Below are 16,783 nucleotides of genomic sequence, written 5' to 3'. Positions count from 1 at the left end.
CCCCCCCCCCCCCCCCCCTTCATCAGGGAGAGACAAAGGAGATTTTTTGGAATCTCATAATCGCATAAAATAAAAAAAACACACTGGCTGATCCACTACAGTAATGAAGGTGTGTACTGGTGAAAGAAATGGTAGGACCTGGGGACCAAAGTGTTGACTTACCACTTATTTCTCTTATTCCCATTCAGGCTCTGATGAGCTTGTTTGTAATGTTCTCTAAGGATGGCTGGATGAACATCATGTATGATGGGCTGGATGCTGTGGGAGTGGACCAACAGGTATTTCTGCTAGCGAAGTAAATTATTGATGTGTTTACACTGTTATTTATACACAAGTTGTTTTGCCTTCTATTGACAACAGTGTAATAAATGCGCCCATGATGTCTCCTCTCTGCTCTTCTCCTCTCAGCCTGTGCTGAATCACAACGAATGGATGCTGCTCTACTTTATCACCTTCATGATTATAAGCTTCTTTCTGCTTGACATGTTTATTGGTGTAATGGTGGAGACCTTCCACCAGTGTCAGCAGAATCAAAAAAGAAGCGATGGAGAGTTACTTGAAGAGGGAGGAAAAGTCCAGTGCAACAGTAAGGAGAATGAAGGGGCTTGTTGGCGGTCTATTTTTCTGAGCATTGCCTTTCAGAGTCTAACAAACAAACGAGAAAGACTGGTTAGGTCAAGCAAACAGTGGCTGATCATATTGGCCAGGGAGATGCATGTATTTGGACTGGTTTCGACCAGTGGGTTTAACAGAGGTAAAAACAGCTGCCTGCTGCAGCTGGATATAACGTTGATGAGATGATGATAGTGAACCAAAACAAAGTGTGAACCATAAACATAAAACCAACGTTGAAATGCTCTGTAGACTTGAGATGACCTGCAGGATGGTGTGATAAGCCTCTTTGGGTTCATCACTTTGAGTGACTCCTTTAGCATCTTTTTGTAGCCATGCGATGTAATTGTTGATGTAATAATAATATTGATTAGAGCAGCTCTAAATGTTTTTAGTGTTTGTTACATATTCCTTTTTCTGTGTGTGTGTGTGTGTTCCAGATCCTACAGATTCTCTGGGTAGCAGCAGTCTGTCGTTATTATCATCAGTGTTGTGATAATGGCTCTCCAACATTACAATCAACCTCCGGTAATGCGCACACACACACACACACACAATCACTCTCTGCCATAAAAAATGCATTTGCATTGACTCTGAGGCAATAGAATAAACCTTTTGTGTGTCTGCTCAGTATATAGGGAAGATTACAGAGCTTTCCTTCTATTTGGTCACCTTCATCATGTTTATTGAAGTCCTGCAGAACCTTGTGCAGTTGGGCATAAGGGAGTTCATCAAAATCAGGTGACACAGTACAATGAGCATGAAATTAGCTTCTCTTATTTGCATTTGTGTGTAAGCGCCTGAAAAGTGTTCAATGACTTTTGTGTGTGTTTAGTTGGAATCTGCTGGGCGTTGCTGTACTCGTGGTTTCCATCGTCAGCATTGTTTTGCACCAGATAAATATGGCAGACATAGTTCCCATTAATCCCAACATCCTGGGAGTACGCAAACCAGGTACTATACGCACACTGAAAGCGAAATACTAAACGTATCTTTGGGTGACAAATACGTATAAGTTATCTGTGACAACTCTTGTGTCTCTCTTCAGTCCTGAAGTTCACAAAGCTACGAATTCTGCTAAAAACCATCATAAAGACTCTTTCACAGGTAAACACAGACACTGATGGATTTATTTAGGTTTTTCTCTAAATAAATCAATATAAATTATTTGGTTTTGCGCAGGGATAACCTTGCTCTTGCTGCATTTTGTGCTTGATGTTTACCCACATTACAGTATGAAGAATCTGTCCCTGAGGTATCTCTGTTTGTGTGCTGTTTACACACTAGGAACCCAGCGACAGTGCTGTGCACGCCAGTCAGTTTTATTTTTTAAAATTTGCATGTTAATAAAAACTAATCACATCAGATAGGGCCTAATTTTTGGCCGTCATAAAAGTCAAGTTGGCTGTACAGCCGGATTAAGTGATCACTGATCAATTAAAGGGATACAATCCTTTTAAGCTCAACAGATGGAGGAAGTGTGTAATCATAGCCTGTCTCAAATAAAGTAGTTCCTTTTAGTTGAGGTACAAAATGGCCCCAGCCCGTGGTTGAGAATTTAGAGTATCTACATCTTAGTGTTTGTTGTGCAGCAGATCTAACACTGATTTTGATTACAGGTTGGGAATATTTGTGTGATCTTCATGTTGTCATTTTATATGTACGCTGCGGCTGGAGTGGAGCTCTATGGCAAGCTACGTAAGTTACACTACTAGCAGAACACACACCTTCACACGGGGTTACTGCAAAGGATTATGGTTACAGAGCTGATCCCAGATTTGCCCAGTATCCACATTGTTGACAAGGAAAGCCAGAAACCCTTTAGCTAATCCTCAAGGAGAGTCAGCTTCAGGAGGCAGCCTAGTAATAATAATAATACATTTTATTTATAATGCACTTTACATTTCAACAAAATCTCAAAGTGCTACAGTAGCAGGGGGTTAAAAACAGTTCCCAAAATATAACAAAATCAACAAATAGCAATAAAACACCACAAAAATAAAATTAAAATCATGAGTGTTGAAAGGCCTCTTGAAATAGGAATGTCTTTAGGACCTTCTTAAAAACCTCCACAGTTTGTGGGGCCCTTAGGGTCTCTGGGAGGGCATTCCAGAGCTGTGGGGTGACTGCCTGGAAGGCCCTGTCTCCCATAGTGGAGAGTTTAGTCCTTGGTTGGTGCAGGCAGTAAGTAGAGGTGGAGGAGCGGAGGTTTCGTGAGGCGGTGTGTGGGGTGAGGAGTTCACTGAGAAAGGCAGGGGGCAGTTCCCTGTATGCACTGATGGGTGAGGAGACAGATTTTGTACTGGATTCTGTGTTGAATGGGCAATTTTTTGCGCCTCCTTGTCAGGACTCGGGCAGCGCAGTTCTGAATATGCTGGAGCTTTTGCAGGCTCCTGCCAGGGATCCCAACGAGGAGGGCATTACAGTAGTCCAACCCGGAGGAGATAAAGGCATGGATCAACTTCTAAGCATCCGGTTGTTAGAGGGAGGGGCGGAGTTTGGCGATGTTTTTGAGGTGGAGGAAGGAGATCTTACAAAGGTGGCGGATGTGGGTGTCAAATGTGAGATTTGAGTCAAGTCTGACTTCGAGGTTTGTAACAGAGGTAGATGGGGCAATGTGATGACCAAAAATGGGTATACTGCTGAGGGAGGAGGACTGGGTTGGTGTGGGGTACCGATCAGGATGACTTCGATTTTGCTGCTATTTAATTCAAGAAAGTTGTCAGACATCCATGCCCTTATCTCCTCCAGGCAAACCTGAAGTGCAGATGGCGGAGCAGAGGGGAGTGTGGAGTATACATTTTTATGTATAATAGTGTATCGTCTGCGTAACAGTGGAATGAGACTTTGTGTTTATGGATGATGTGACCAAAGGGTAGTAAGTAGATGGTGAAAAGGGTCAGACCGAGGACGGACCCATGGCACTCCACAGCTGACTGTGTGGGGTGATGATTGGGACTGTCCTAGAGCCACATACTCCGTCCTGCCTGTGAGGTAAGACTGGAACCAGCTTAGTGTGGTCCCAGAGAGTCCTACCACAGACTGGAGACGGTGGAGCAAGATGTTGTGATCCACGGTGTCAAAGGCTGCCGACAGGTCCAGTAGAAGGAGGAGAGATGGTGAGCCCTGGTCTGCAGTCATAAGTAGGTCATTCATGACGCGGACCAGGGCTGTCTCCTTGCTGTGTGCTGCTCGAAAACCAGACTGAAGGTTTTCGTATATGTTATGGATGTGAAGGTGGACTTGGGCTGCAACAACTTTTTCCAAGACTTTAGACAAAAACGGCAGGTTTGAAATGGGTCTGTAATGAGCCAGGATTTTGGGGTCAAGTGACGGCTTTTTCAGATGGGGGCGGATAACTGCAGTTTTTAGAGCTGGAGGAACCTGAGCGGATTTGAGTGACTGGTTGAGGATTGCTGTGATCAGTGGACTGATGGCTGTAATGTTGGATTTTAATAATGGTGTGGGGAGAGGGTCCAGTGAGCATGTGGAGGTTCTCATGCACTTTGTGATCCTCTCACCTCTGTCTGAGATATGCCAGAGAAGACAGAAAATGTGTTGAATGGGTTTGTGAGACTGATTTTGGAGCATCATTTAGCCATTAACTAAAATTACAAAGGACCATAACATAGCAGAATTTGGATAAATATTACAGGCCTACTCTTATGCCACACTATCAGTATGTTAAAATAAGAAAGTGACTCAAACACATATCTGAAGGATTTTATTGGTTGAAGCCGACATGTCCACTGTGCACTGAAATAAGTATCTGTATGTCTGTGCTGTGTGCCTCTGTGTTTATCAGAATGCAGTGATGACCACCCGTGCCTGGGTTTACATGATGAAGCCAACTTCAGACATTTTGGGGTGGCCCTGATCACACTGTACGGCCTATTCACCGGAGACAACTGGAAAGTGATTATGAAAGTATGTACTCACTCCCTCATGACACACAAGTTCTATAAATACAGCATATGATCCCCCAACCACTGCCCCCCGGCAACTTCCAATTAATTAATTTCGGGAGTGTTTTGGTCAGTGGACAACAAGTCAGCTAAACAATTTGTCTACAGGGAGCATACAATTCAACATATATGAAGTGCATATATGAATAATGAATAATTACATTTGATTAAAATGGAGCAGTTCTTTCAATGAAACTTCTCAGGGAATCATTTGGGGAATCGTTAGTAAATTACAGACCCATAAAACAAAGCATTACAATGAACTAACTTTTGCTCTACCGTTTAGTTTCCAATTGTCACTTTATTGTAATTTCTGTGGTTTCGAAGTAAGAATGATTTTGTAATGTTGTCTCCAGTGTGCGTGCCAGTCCCTCTTCCTTTCTGAATCTTAATTTCCTGGGTCTCTCCGTTATACCTCATCAGTTTCGTGGTTATGGCTCAGTTTGTGCTGGTGAACCTGGTGGTCGCATCGATCATGCAAGCGCTGGAGGACACCAAAGAGGTACAGTTGCAGTACATACATCCGTTCTTTGGTTAGAACAGAAGGACTTTGCTGTGGGAGGAAACATAACAAGAACAAAATAATAATAAACAAAGCTCTGATTTCTAACTTTGTCATTGTCGTACCAATGGAAGAAAAATATTTGTATATCTCACAACCAACCTACTGACTGCTGTCTTCTCCCAAAGGAGGAAGGCCGGCTGTCTCCAGGGGAGAACGACCAGCCAGGTCAACGCAGAATAAATTGCAGAATGTTTTCATCAATAGTTTGTTATTTTAAGTAGAGATATTATCTGTGTAAATAAACTGTTTATATTCGATTTATTGCCACGCGTTTGTTTAGATGGGAGTTGCTTTTATTGCTTTATTTTCATGTTTACGTTCAGTAAACTGTGTATAGATGTTGTTTCCTTTGTATAAATTTCTGAAATTATTTTTTGAATAAATGTATCCAACTTTACAACTGTTTTAACATTTTTATCCACTATTTTGTTGTTTGAAGAAGTGATGTAAACTGGTTACACCAGGAGTTTTCAAACACCTCTAGAAAGTGCCTCATAAGAAGGCAGACAGATGGTACACAGAAAAAAAAAATAGGAAAATGAAAAGCAATCCTTGAGAAACAACCTATTTTAATAAATAAATTCTGGTGTTATTTAAAATATTTACACATAATATGTTGCCGAGGACTGAGGTCCACTTCTTTTAAGGGTTGTGAACAAGTAACAAATATAGAGCAGGAAAACATGGAACAGCTGTAAAATACTGGTAAACAGGAAGTGCAAACTTGATCTCTGAAAATGGCATATCTTCCTCCTACAGGGAGAGACCAGTGCCCCAGTTCCATAGTACATCCAAATGGAATCGCATGCAGTTACACACATTTTGTTCTAAGAGGAAATGAAATAAATGCACTGATCACGTCCCCCAATCACACGGAGACCTTGGAACGCTACTGTCAAGGAAAAAACTAAATGCTTTTCAAAGATTAAATACTGTTTTGCTGGATCTTCCTCGAGCTGCCTGTTTTTCAGCTGCTGCATTTCTTCTCACAATCTGCAGGGCTTGTTCTCAAGCACGGAGCCGCTCCTCGTGAGCAAGTGCTAGTTCCTCATTCTCTTTATCTTGCTGATACTGCAGCAGCATGATTTCAGAGGACCAGCAGCAGCTTCCTGAGTGGCCAGCACACCACCTTTTAAACCAAAGATTGCTAATGCTGGCAACACTTCAAGTTGTCCTAACTGGCAAGTTGTCACAATGACCTCCTTACGACCCTGCTTTGGAAGGCCTACTTCATAATACTTTGCTATTCTCAGTAGCTGGTCTTTAGTTCGCTTATCAGACAATCCCACACTGAGACATTGTGCAAAATTCTCCACATTAACCATCTTTTCATCAGGGAGACACCAGCCAATAAGTCTTTAAACAAAATGGAGCCAATTTGGTACCAGTTTGTTTGTAGCGTCAATAAGTACTATATCTCTTCATGCTGTTGTAGAAAGAAGGTTTGCTGTGTCTCCCAGCAAAGTCTCAAGATCATGGAGACTAGCCGTTACACGAGGAGAAATTTGCGGATGACACCACCCTCATTGGGCTCATCTCAGGTGGGGATGAGTTTGCCTACAGGTGGGAGATCGACCATCTGGTGCAGCCAGAACCTGGTGCAGCCAGAACAGTTGGGAGCTCAACGCTCTGAAGAGCCCAGCCGCACCCTCCCCCATCATCCTGGGTGACTCCGCAGTTGCCACTGTGGACCTTCCGCTTCCTGGGCACCATCATCTCCCAGGACCTCAAGTGGGAGCTGAACATCACCTCCCTCACCAAGAAGGCCCAGCAGAGGATGCGCTTCCTTACAGCAGCTGAAGAAGTTCCGCCTGCCAAAGACAATGATGGTGCACTTCTGCACAGCCATCATCGAGTCCATCCTCACTATCCTCATTATCTGCACACTGAATAGTTTTGAAGCCCCGTAGGAGGTCTTGTGTGGTTTACATTGTATAGACTCCCTATTTACTGCGTGTGCATTCGGTCAGCTCGGAGACCTCAGAGTTTGCAAGGCCACAATAAAAAACACCTAGTGGGATTCATAATTACTCTGTGCAGATCATTATTTGTTTCAGCACTTACCCCCACAGGATGGTTTGGATGTGCCCAAATTATTCTGTTCCCAGAATTATTCACAACACATTAAACACATTATTCTGTGTTTAAACTAAACTTATATCAGAGCAGCAATCAAGGCACTCTGCAGGAACTTCAGGCTCTGTTATACAGTCTATGGGTACTGGGTGTATGGCTCCTTCTTTATCTTAAAGTATAAGGTAGAAAGTAAAAATACTCCTGCACACACAGAGATACACTGCATAATTACTTTTCAACATTTCATGTGAAACATCTTGGGAGTATTTTCACTTTTCAACTTATCCTAGACTGATGTTCTTTAGCAAGAGTTCAGTTTTAATGTTTCATCTTTTATCTGTGGTATACGATTAGCTTTTCAGTTAGTAGTTAACACAGGGAGTGCTAATATATATAGAATTTATTACAATGTGAACCATTTTTTTTTTTTAATGGACCTATAACACAAATATGGACAATATTTAAAACTCAAAGTAAACAGAAGGAGAGAACGCCTTTCCACGTCAGTCCACGCCAACAGATACAGACTTCCGCGTCACTAACAAGGTTTCCAGGTCTCTGCAGCTCTCTGGTACCAGGTGGGACATTGATCCACAGTGTGACTCTAGGAGGAAAATGTGTAATAAATGCTTCAGGTGATGAAAAACATAAAGTAAAAACAGATGAGTCTTTAATAAATAGAATATTGTGGTGAAGTAAATTTTCTAAGGTAATTCAATTCAAAAAGCGAATCTCTGATATATTATAGATTCATTACACAAAGTGAAGCATTTCAAACCCTTTTTTTGTTTTCATCTTGATTACGGTTTACAGCTCATGGAAATAAAAACTCCAGTATCTCAAAATGTATAAACATTTTAGAATTTCTGTATTATAAATTATACAGAAATGTCAACTGAAGAAGAGCTCTCAAATCAGCTAATTAACTTAAAACACCTGCAAAGGTTTCTGAAGCTTTTAATCTCTCAGTCTGGTTCTGGTGCTCACAATGAACTTTTCTTCAGTATTCTAATTTTTTGAGATGGTCCTCTAAAAGATGCCTCAGTGTTTTAATGTTGACAGCACTATTATGTCACGTAAGTGGGGGAAATGGAATAAGGGAGACGATCTTTAAATGTTTTTGTGTTCTCCTCTTAAGACAGACAATTTTATATTAGCTGTCAAATGTCCAGTAGCCAAGACTAGCCTCAACGTTTAAGCTCCGAGTAACTTAGCAGATGTGGAGGCATCAGATCCTCAACAAGAATCTTGTGACAAATATAATACCTTTCCCTCTCAAATGTTCTTTTCCAGACAATAATCCCACACAGCCCTGCCAACAGAAGCAGCGTTACTCAATATAGCGGTGTGCGGAATTAATTAACGTGATAGCAGCCATAGCTAACGTTTTACAATTTATACAGCTTCCATCATATAACTAAGTGGAGCTGTGTAGAGTGTGCTCAGAGCTGTGCTCAGAGTGGAGCTGTGTGGAGCTGTGCTCGGGACCAGCAGAGTGGAGCAGTGTACATGGGACCGGCCGAGTGGAGCTGTGTGCTTGGGACCAAGCAGAGAGTGGAGCTGTGTGCTCGGGATCAGCAGAGTGGAGCTGTGTGGAGCAGTGTACATGGGACCTTCCGAGTGGAGCTGTGTACTGGGAGCAGCCAAGTAGAGCTCTGTGCTTGGAACCAGCAGAGTGGAGCTGTGTGGAGCTGTGCTCGGGACCAGCAGAGTGGAGCCGTGTACATGGGACCGGCCGAGTGGAGCTGTGTGCTCGGGACCAGCAGAGTGGAGCTTTTGCAGAGAAATTTCATGCAACCGCGGCAGACGGTGTGCGTTTTGCGATCCCTTTTCAGTGGGCACAACTGACATCTCTTTCTCTTGCCGGCCGCCCGCGTCGCTCCGAACTTTCGAAGGCGAACTTTGAGGAGAAAACGGCCCTGCCCTTGGCGGCGAGCAGCGCGGGCGGAAGCTCGGGTTTGTTCTTGCGCACCGTTCCGAGCATGGTGAGGTTTCGCTCAAGGAGTTGCTGGCCGAGCTCGTAGGAGGTGAAAAAGTTGTCGCAGGTTACGCCGCAGGGACCCTCGAGGCCCTCGGTCAGGTCAAGCACGACCCGCATGCCCTGGTTCCTTTCGGAGGTGGGAGCGGGTCCTCTTCCTCCTCGGTCCCCGGTCTGGACAGTGTGAGGGCGCTGCTTATTCGGTGAGTATAGTTCCGAGTGGAGCAAGTGGTCGGTTTGACCCGGTCTGGACGGCGCGAGGGCGCTGCGTATTCGGCGAGTATAGTTCCGAGGGGAGCGAGCGGACGTTTCGACCCGGTCTGGACAGCGCGAGGAAGCGAGAAAGTCCCCCGAGTAGTTCCGAGCGGACGTTTTGACCCGGTCTGGACGGCGCGAAGGCCCTGCGTATTCGGCGAGTATAGTTCCGAGGTGAGCGAGCGGACGTCTTGACCCGGTCTGGACGGCGCGAGGGCGCTGTGTGTACCCGCGAGTTGTCAGACAGATGGGCGCGAGAGGGGCGAGTCCCATTGCACCCGGTTTGTTCGAAGGGAAGGGAAAGAAGCGAGCCGAAGTCATTATGACCCGCTCGGGGCAGCGGGAGGGTTAACGTTACTGAAAAGCAGCAGGCGAGCTAACGATGTAGCGCATCAGCTAAATGCAGTAAATGTAACGTTATCATGTTCAACAGTTGATAAAACTATGACTGTAACGTTGCAGTGGGAGTTTACCTGAGTTTCCAGCTCTGTCTGTTCTCCTTGTCTGTCTAGTCGCTGTCACTCTGCCTTTTTTTGGGAGTAGTGCGCGGATATGCGGCTGGCTGCGCTGAATGAAAGATACGGCGCCGGTGTTGATCTGCCTCTGAGACGGGAACGTTGAAGTAACAGAGCCTGAACATGTCTGGAGAAAAGTCACAGCCTGCATGCTGTTGTTCCTGCGTTTATTGTGGTATTTCTGTATGAAAGTGGTAGTGTTTCGGATTATGCTCGCTCATGAGTTCAAGCGAGCACGCATACAAGCACACAACTGGTTGCAATTTTACAACGGCACCGCTAGTGGCCGCTGGAAACTCCATAATGCCCCTTTAAATAAAGAGAAAGCTTTTTGTGGGTCGCTGGTGTGTGTTGCATTGAATTGTGGCGTCGCTATGATGACCAGCTACATTGAGGGGTTCAATCTCTGGGTTCTATCTGCAATGGAAAACGGATCACAGGCGAGGCGAGTTGAACTGGTACTGGTAATGGAAAAGCAGCTTTAGTGATCACTTGTCCTACCTAGAGTGCTTATTTTCCACACCTTCCAACTGTGTACTGCATTTTCCACATTTCTTATTTTACTTGCACACACTTGGAGTTTGGCCTGCAGAGGGGAGGATATTGTCATTTAGGCATGACTTGTTGGGAGAAGATCATGTATCATGTATACCTGTATACCTACCTTTCCAGAACTTCATCTTTCTAATCAACTAACTTTACTAACCATTACTGAGATTGTAAAGACAGAATACTAGCGGTAAGAACACTGTAACTATCTCATAGTTGTGGCCTCTTCCTCAATTCTCTAATCTGCCATTCCTGCTCTGTTGCTGCTGCAGTGGTCTGAGTAACTGGGACCGGGCTCTGTGGGCGTGACTGGCCGGCTAACACCACAACCTTGGGGCGCTTGTGGAGCTTCTCAACCCTGAAAACGTTTAAGCACATTTTGGATTCGCCATCAACTTTTGTAAAATTGCCAATATTCAAATTCTACAGTTGATTTCTTGCCTGTCTTGCCCCTTCTGGTGGCCCACCATGGGACCTTAAGGTGTGTTCAAGTCAATGCAAAGACGTAAATTCCTGCGAATTCGCTTCGGGCGAGTAAGAGGCGTTTGTCGCAAAATTTGCTGGTTCATGTGAGTTCAAATTTTTCAACTTGGGCGAGAAATTCCAGGCGAGCAGAGCAATGACAATCCGATGGCCGACGGGGGAGCTGCTAAAGAACGGGGAAGTGTACAGGGGGAAGTGCAGCAGCTTTCGTATAAATAAACACTCGTAGTCGGTCTGGATTATGTTTATCCCCAGGGATCCCCAGTGCGATACAAACTGACACCGATGGGTCTTGACCATGCGTCCATATGTGACGAGTTAGGGAGTGAGAATAGATTGGCTGACCATGTTGACGTATATAGTGCGAGACAAGAGATGTAGCTCATTGAATGGTTTTCACACAAAATGACATGAAACCTGAAACTGATTTGACTGCAACTGTCTTGATTGGACAATTTTATATTTTAAATTGAAAACATCATGTGTAATTCAGGATACAGTTCAAACAGGATCAAAAAATAAACTGTCTCTTGCCCGTTGAGTAGTGTACATATTTTTTCTGAAATAAGATCCCATGGGCTGGAAGCGGAAGTGAGTGACTTAGGCTCTGAAAACCAAGGTACTAGGTAGGGTACTGTCAGACAGGATGGATTCTCCTATATTTAACAGCTGCTGTATATAAATCTGAGAGACTTTGATTGTACCTGTATTACTGTTACAGAACTTGATCACCTTAGTTAATGCATTTTTCAGTTTAAGATTAAAAGATAAATTGATATAGGAAAGAATTCAAATCAACTCAATTAAATTTCTTTAAAACAAAATCATCAAGGTCCTATCAACACAAAATATCGCCAGCGTCCTCAGGCAAAAAAGGTGCTACTTGCTTTTTTCTGTTTTTTTTTTACACAGCATATTGGTGTTACAGAGGGAGAGCCATGTTGATGTTGAAGTTAGACCAGAAAATGTCCATTCACTCTAACACTGAGATCTGTTGGTGAGGAAGTCTAAGATCCAGCCAACAATTTTACCACAGGTGAGGCTGTACAGTTTAAAAACTGATGAGAAGTCCACAGACAGTCCGACATGGTTTTTACTAACCTCCATGTGCTTAGAAGTTAAATTAAGTTTCGTTAGATTGTTCACCCACTATTTAATGTAATCCATGACTCTGATGCCTCTACAATTTAATCAATATATGTATTTTCATTTGAACACTGAAAATATAAAAAATTGCTTACTGCTGGTAGACATGCAGAAAAAGATCTTTGCCACTTTACCTTTTAATTCACCATTGATGAAAATAAGACGTTATTTAGATGTGAATATGTGTTGGAGTAAGGGAAGTTCCCTGAACGAGCTGGAAAGGTCAAGTTATGCTAGAAAAGAAGTAGCTCATAGGCAATGTTAAAGAATTTTGTTAGGTGTCTTAATTGATGTAACAGGGGAAGGTAAGACAGACATTAGCTGAACCCACAAGTGTTCACTGAACTTCCAGCTCTAGTTATTTCTCACATGTAACTGTCCTTGTTAGTTAGACTAAGGTAGAGACAGTGGCTCAGGCGTCAGGATAGCAGATATTGGTGTCCTCTGGGAATCTTATAAGGTTGAGGCTAACAAGAATGTTCACAAGAACTCACTGGCTACAACTCATGGATAGAATAGATTCCAATATGACAAAGCATTAGAGTCTAAACATCAGATAGATTAGTTGTTCTAGGTGAAGCTTTTCGACCCCTTTCACAATCTGTGTCTGATGTGGAATCAAAATCATTCATATTGAGCATTGGTATCGTCATAAAAGTATGTGAAGAGACCTGCAGACTGCATAAACAGAGTCTGAGCCATTTCAGTAACTCTGAAGCTCATCCTACTGACAAAAATCATGACATTTTAATTTTTAGTTGGAGCCTTATGCTGTCCTTATCACAATGAGGTGGAAGAACTGGTTATTATGTTAAAAGTGCTGTGAGACTGCTAATGTATAATAAGTTACTAATAAGGCTATAACCTCAGGCTATACCAATGACAAACCCTATGTGCCTGTGCTAGCCCATATTATACAACATATAATATCACAAACTTTTTTCTTTGCTTGTCTTTTTGAACTCAACAAAAGCCATGTATAAAAAAAGTACTTTACATGCAGAGAGATTGTTGAAGGCAATGGCAAATGCATACATTTAAAACCATATAAAATATCCAATATATACAGACATTTAGATGCCAGCCTGGTGAAAATTTTATTTATAAGTAATTTTAAACAACAACATTAGTAGACAGGGAGCTTAATAGTGTGTTAAACCTCCTTTGAGGTCAGAGTTGGAATCATTGTGATCCACTTTAGATCTTATGGTATTTGTTACAGAAATTAAAGCGCAATAAATCTTTTTTCAAAATCTAGGATTAGCAAGAAAATCAGTTCCAGAAGATCTAAGAGGTAAAGCAGATTCATGTTGCACAGCTGGACACAGCCAGGGATGGTCCAGTGGTTAGCACTGTTCAAAACCCCGTTGCCCCGGCCTTTCTGTGTGGAGTTTGCATGTTCTCCCAGTGTCCGCGTGGGAGCGGTGCTCCGGCTTCCTCCCGCCATCCAAAGACATGCAGGCTAGGTTAATTGGTGTCTCTGAAACTGTCCTTAGGTGTTAATGTGAGTGGTTGTTTGTCTATGTGTGGCCCTGCGGTGGACTGGCGACCTGTCTAGGGTGTACCCCGCCTTTTGCCCAATGTAAAAGGCTCCAGCCGACCTTTGACTGGGTACGCAGGATAAACGGTTGACGATGGATGGATGGATGGATGGATGAACACAGCCAGGATTCTAGTGAATTTAAAGGTGAAGCTGCCTCACATAATCTGTGGCTGCATGTTTTCTGGTCTGATGACACTGGCTTGTTTGAGATAATGTTATGAGGACAACAGTTTCAGGTTAAATGACTGCAATTCTTTAATTCATTACATTCTTTCCTCTCTAAGCACCACCCCTATATTTTTTGTAGGATAAGTGTGTTGTTGGTTTTGGTTTAAAGCTATATTACTTAATAATAAAAATATCTAAACATGAGAGCCAGACCGAACCTCAGAGGTAAGATGAGTATATTATGACTGTTGCCTATTTCAGAGCTCAGTGTGAAATCAGTGTACTATTATTATTTCATACGGCTATGGATCCCTGTAATTCTTGTTATTTATTTATTTTTTTAATCAGTGTCAATTTCTAATGTGCAGGGGTGTCCTAACAGCTATTAACCCGCCCCCTCCCCTCTGAGCATCAAATATATTTATTCAGTCCTACACTGTATATTTCCTCATAAAGTAAGAACCTCCTGGTGTGCTTGTTTCCTATTTCTAATCCCATGTTCAGCTGCCAACACTTGGTGTACAAGGAGAGATGAGAGTAAAATAATTCCTAACAATAACAGGGACAATGAAAAGACCCACAGTCCTTCAGTCATTCAATTTTATTTAAAATTTTTTCCTTTTCCTTTAAAAGTAACAACATTTTCACTCTTTGCACCACTCTGTGAAAAAACAAAATACATGCACGTTAAAGTTTGCCTTCCTGGTAGGTCATCAGAAACCTCACACTTTTGACATTTAACTTTTAGCAAAAATCTGGCATTTGACATTAGGCCTTTATAACTGAGCAGGTTTGTCATTACATGTGGCACTCCCAGAAAACCTGTTGCTTCATGTTTACGCACGTCATCCAAAACAGAAAACATGACTGCTGCAGATCCATTATGTGGTGCGTTCTGTATCACACAACATGGGCATTTCTCTCACACACACAAGGAAAACACAATGTGTTTATATCATACTATCACTTGTGCATGTTAAATATAAACCGGTGTGATACTGTGTTTGGATGCAAATAGAAGCCTGACTGATGGGTGAGGCGATTTGCTGCTATCAGATGGTGTGCCACTGTCTGTGTGTACCTACCTGCAGTGAATGTTTCCTGCCATAACGTATAGTGGTAGCAAAGTGTTCACAGTTCTTTTTGAAGGGGTTATACTTTGGACACTTCGCCACATAGTCGACAATTCGTTTAGCTATTTCATCTGGGGTTCCTGCTTTGTAGTCATCAATGCCATCGAGGTAGTTGTACTTCATCTCTTGATAATTTGTTCTTGTCACATTAAGTTGACCAAATACACATTTATATTTATGGCCAACACCTGTGTGTGAGAATAAACCTTTAGGTAGACTGTTAATAAACTTGATACAAAAGCTCTTATATTCTATTTGCTCATTTCCTATTTACTGCAACTGTACACAAGTTACAGTAACCTGTATGAAAAGGAAGGACGAGTTTCAGCATCAACTCATAACAGCTGATCAGGAAGCAGGCACATGCACACATCAAAAGACCTAATGTAATAAGTTTGTTATTGTCAGTGACCAGACTGTCTAATGTACTGTACTTAATGGAGTACACTACAGGTGAATACAGTAAAATTTGTGTTTAATAATGTTATCACACTGATATGCAAATTAGGTGTTCACTAAATTAAAATGTGCTTATTTGCATACATTTGACAAGGCACTCCAGGTAAATAGGATAAACAAAATGACTAAAGCATATCACCACAGAACTTCCCCAGTTAATGACTTACATCACTTACTTATTTCCCTGAAATATTTAAATATGCAGATTAGATTGTTTTGGTTAATTTAGAAGAAATCTACAGACAGACGGAAGATGGTAGGTATAAATGAAAATCTAAACTCCATCTAAATGTGTATTTTGGAAGTTTTCTTTTCATTACAGTAAAAAAAGACAGGCAAAATAGACCAAAATCTCAAAATTGATTAGTTTGTTGTATGCTGATAGGTCTTTACATGATACAGACAACCCTCCCTCGAATACGAAACTTAGTCTTTGTCAACATCAGTTAGAGTGTGTGTGTGTGTGTGTGTGAAGCTGAAGGTTATCTTGCTTGTGAAACAAAAATAATTTAAATAATATTTATTTTAATCGTGCCTGCCGCACAATGCCACACTTCAGTGTGAATGTTTTTTTTGATTTTCAAGTGTTATGTATTTTAATAACACCAAAAGAATGAAAACAATTTATTGCCTTGTGCAAAATAAACAGATAATTAGTGAAACTATGTCCCTCTCCTTAGTCCAGTCATTTTTTCTAAATATATACTAGTAGCATAGAAAACATGCACACTGTGGCATAGTTTACCTTGCTGTTGCTGCTCTTGTGATAAACCAAGTGAATACTTGAGAAAACCATGGTCTCTGTGTGAACTGATTATTTTGTAGAAAAATGTGAGTATGAAACAATTGCTTGAGTGTGAGAGAATTAAAATAAATCAGTAATGAAGTCAGAGTTGTTTTAATATATTTAAGGTGTTTAAAAAAAAAAAATTATTACATAATTAATAAATAATTATGAGCCCCTGCCCACCAAAATGTCTGTGTATATCTCTGTCAGGAGGTTTAGGAGTCCTGCAACCCAGCTACCAGCTTTTACACAAACATCTATCTACACGTAATGATTTGGGAAATCTTCAAGTTCCCCTTCGAGGGAACTCGAACTGCGTCGGTTACGACACTATGGGAACGCCTCTAGGCGTAGCAGGTCTGAACGTGAATGAAATCACTCCAATCCTATTGGTTTGTTGCTAGAACGGTAAGGTGTGACGGAATAACCGGAGGAGTATAAAGCACACCTGTACACACTCATCATTAGCTTTTTTCTATTCAGCAGGCGCTCTGTATGTTGTTTGAAGAAAGCTCCAGTCCTACAAGCAGTGTGTCTTACCTGAAGAAG

General features: G+C 42.1%; 1 protein-coding gene, 1 long non-coding RNA gene and 1 pseudogene across 2 annotated transcripts; 2 read left to right on the top strand and 1 right to left on the bottom strand.

Annotated features, from left to right (window-relative positions):
- LOC123972438 overlaps nucleotides 1–837 on the top strand; it is a 33,701-nt pseudogene extending 32,864 nt beyond the window's left edge.
- LOC123972992 (voltage-dependent T-type calcium channel subunit alpha-1I-like) lies at nucleotides 448–5,539 on the top strand. Its single transcript, XM_046052809.1, has 9 exons — nucleotides 448–586; nucleotides 1,053–1,140; nucleotides 1,244–1,353; nucleotides 1,448–1,566; nucleotides 1,661–1,719; nucleotides 2,232–2,310; nucleotides 4,418–4,539; nucleotides 5,001–5,079; nucleotides 5,268–5,539. Exons 2-9 carry the CDS (start codon nucleotides 1,111–1,113, stop codon nucleotides 5,357–5,359), a joined length of 690 nt encoding a protein of 229 aa, XP_045908765.1. The 5' UTR covers nucleotides 448–586; nucleotides 1,053–1,110; the 3' UTR covers nucleotides 5,360–5,539.
- Nucleotides 4,859–5,368, bottom strand: LOC123972996. The gene is made up of 2 exons (XR_006825517.1): nucleotides 5,242–5,368; nucleotides 4,859–5,130 (listed from the first exon to the last, which is right to left on the bottom strand). It is a non-coding gene; the product is annotated as an uncharacterized LOC123972996 (long non-coding RNA).
- Nucleotides 5,540–16,783: the final 11,244 nt, after the last annotated feature.

The sequence above is a fragment of the Micropterus dolomieu genome, linkage group LG06 (assembly GCF_021292245.1).
Source record: "Micropterus dolomieu isolate WLL.071019.BEF.003 ecotype Adirondacks linkage group LG06, ASM2129224v1, whole genome shotgun sequence".
Lineage (NCBI taxonomy): Eukaryota > Metazoa > Chordata > Actinopteri > Centrarchiformes > Centrarchidae > Micropterus > Micropterus dolomieu.
Note: the sequence above shows the minus strand (reverse complement) of the source record. Positions and strands in the feature narration are given on the sequence as shown.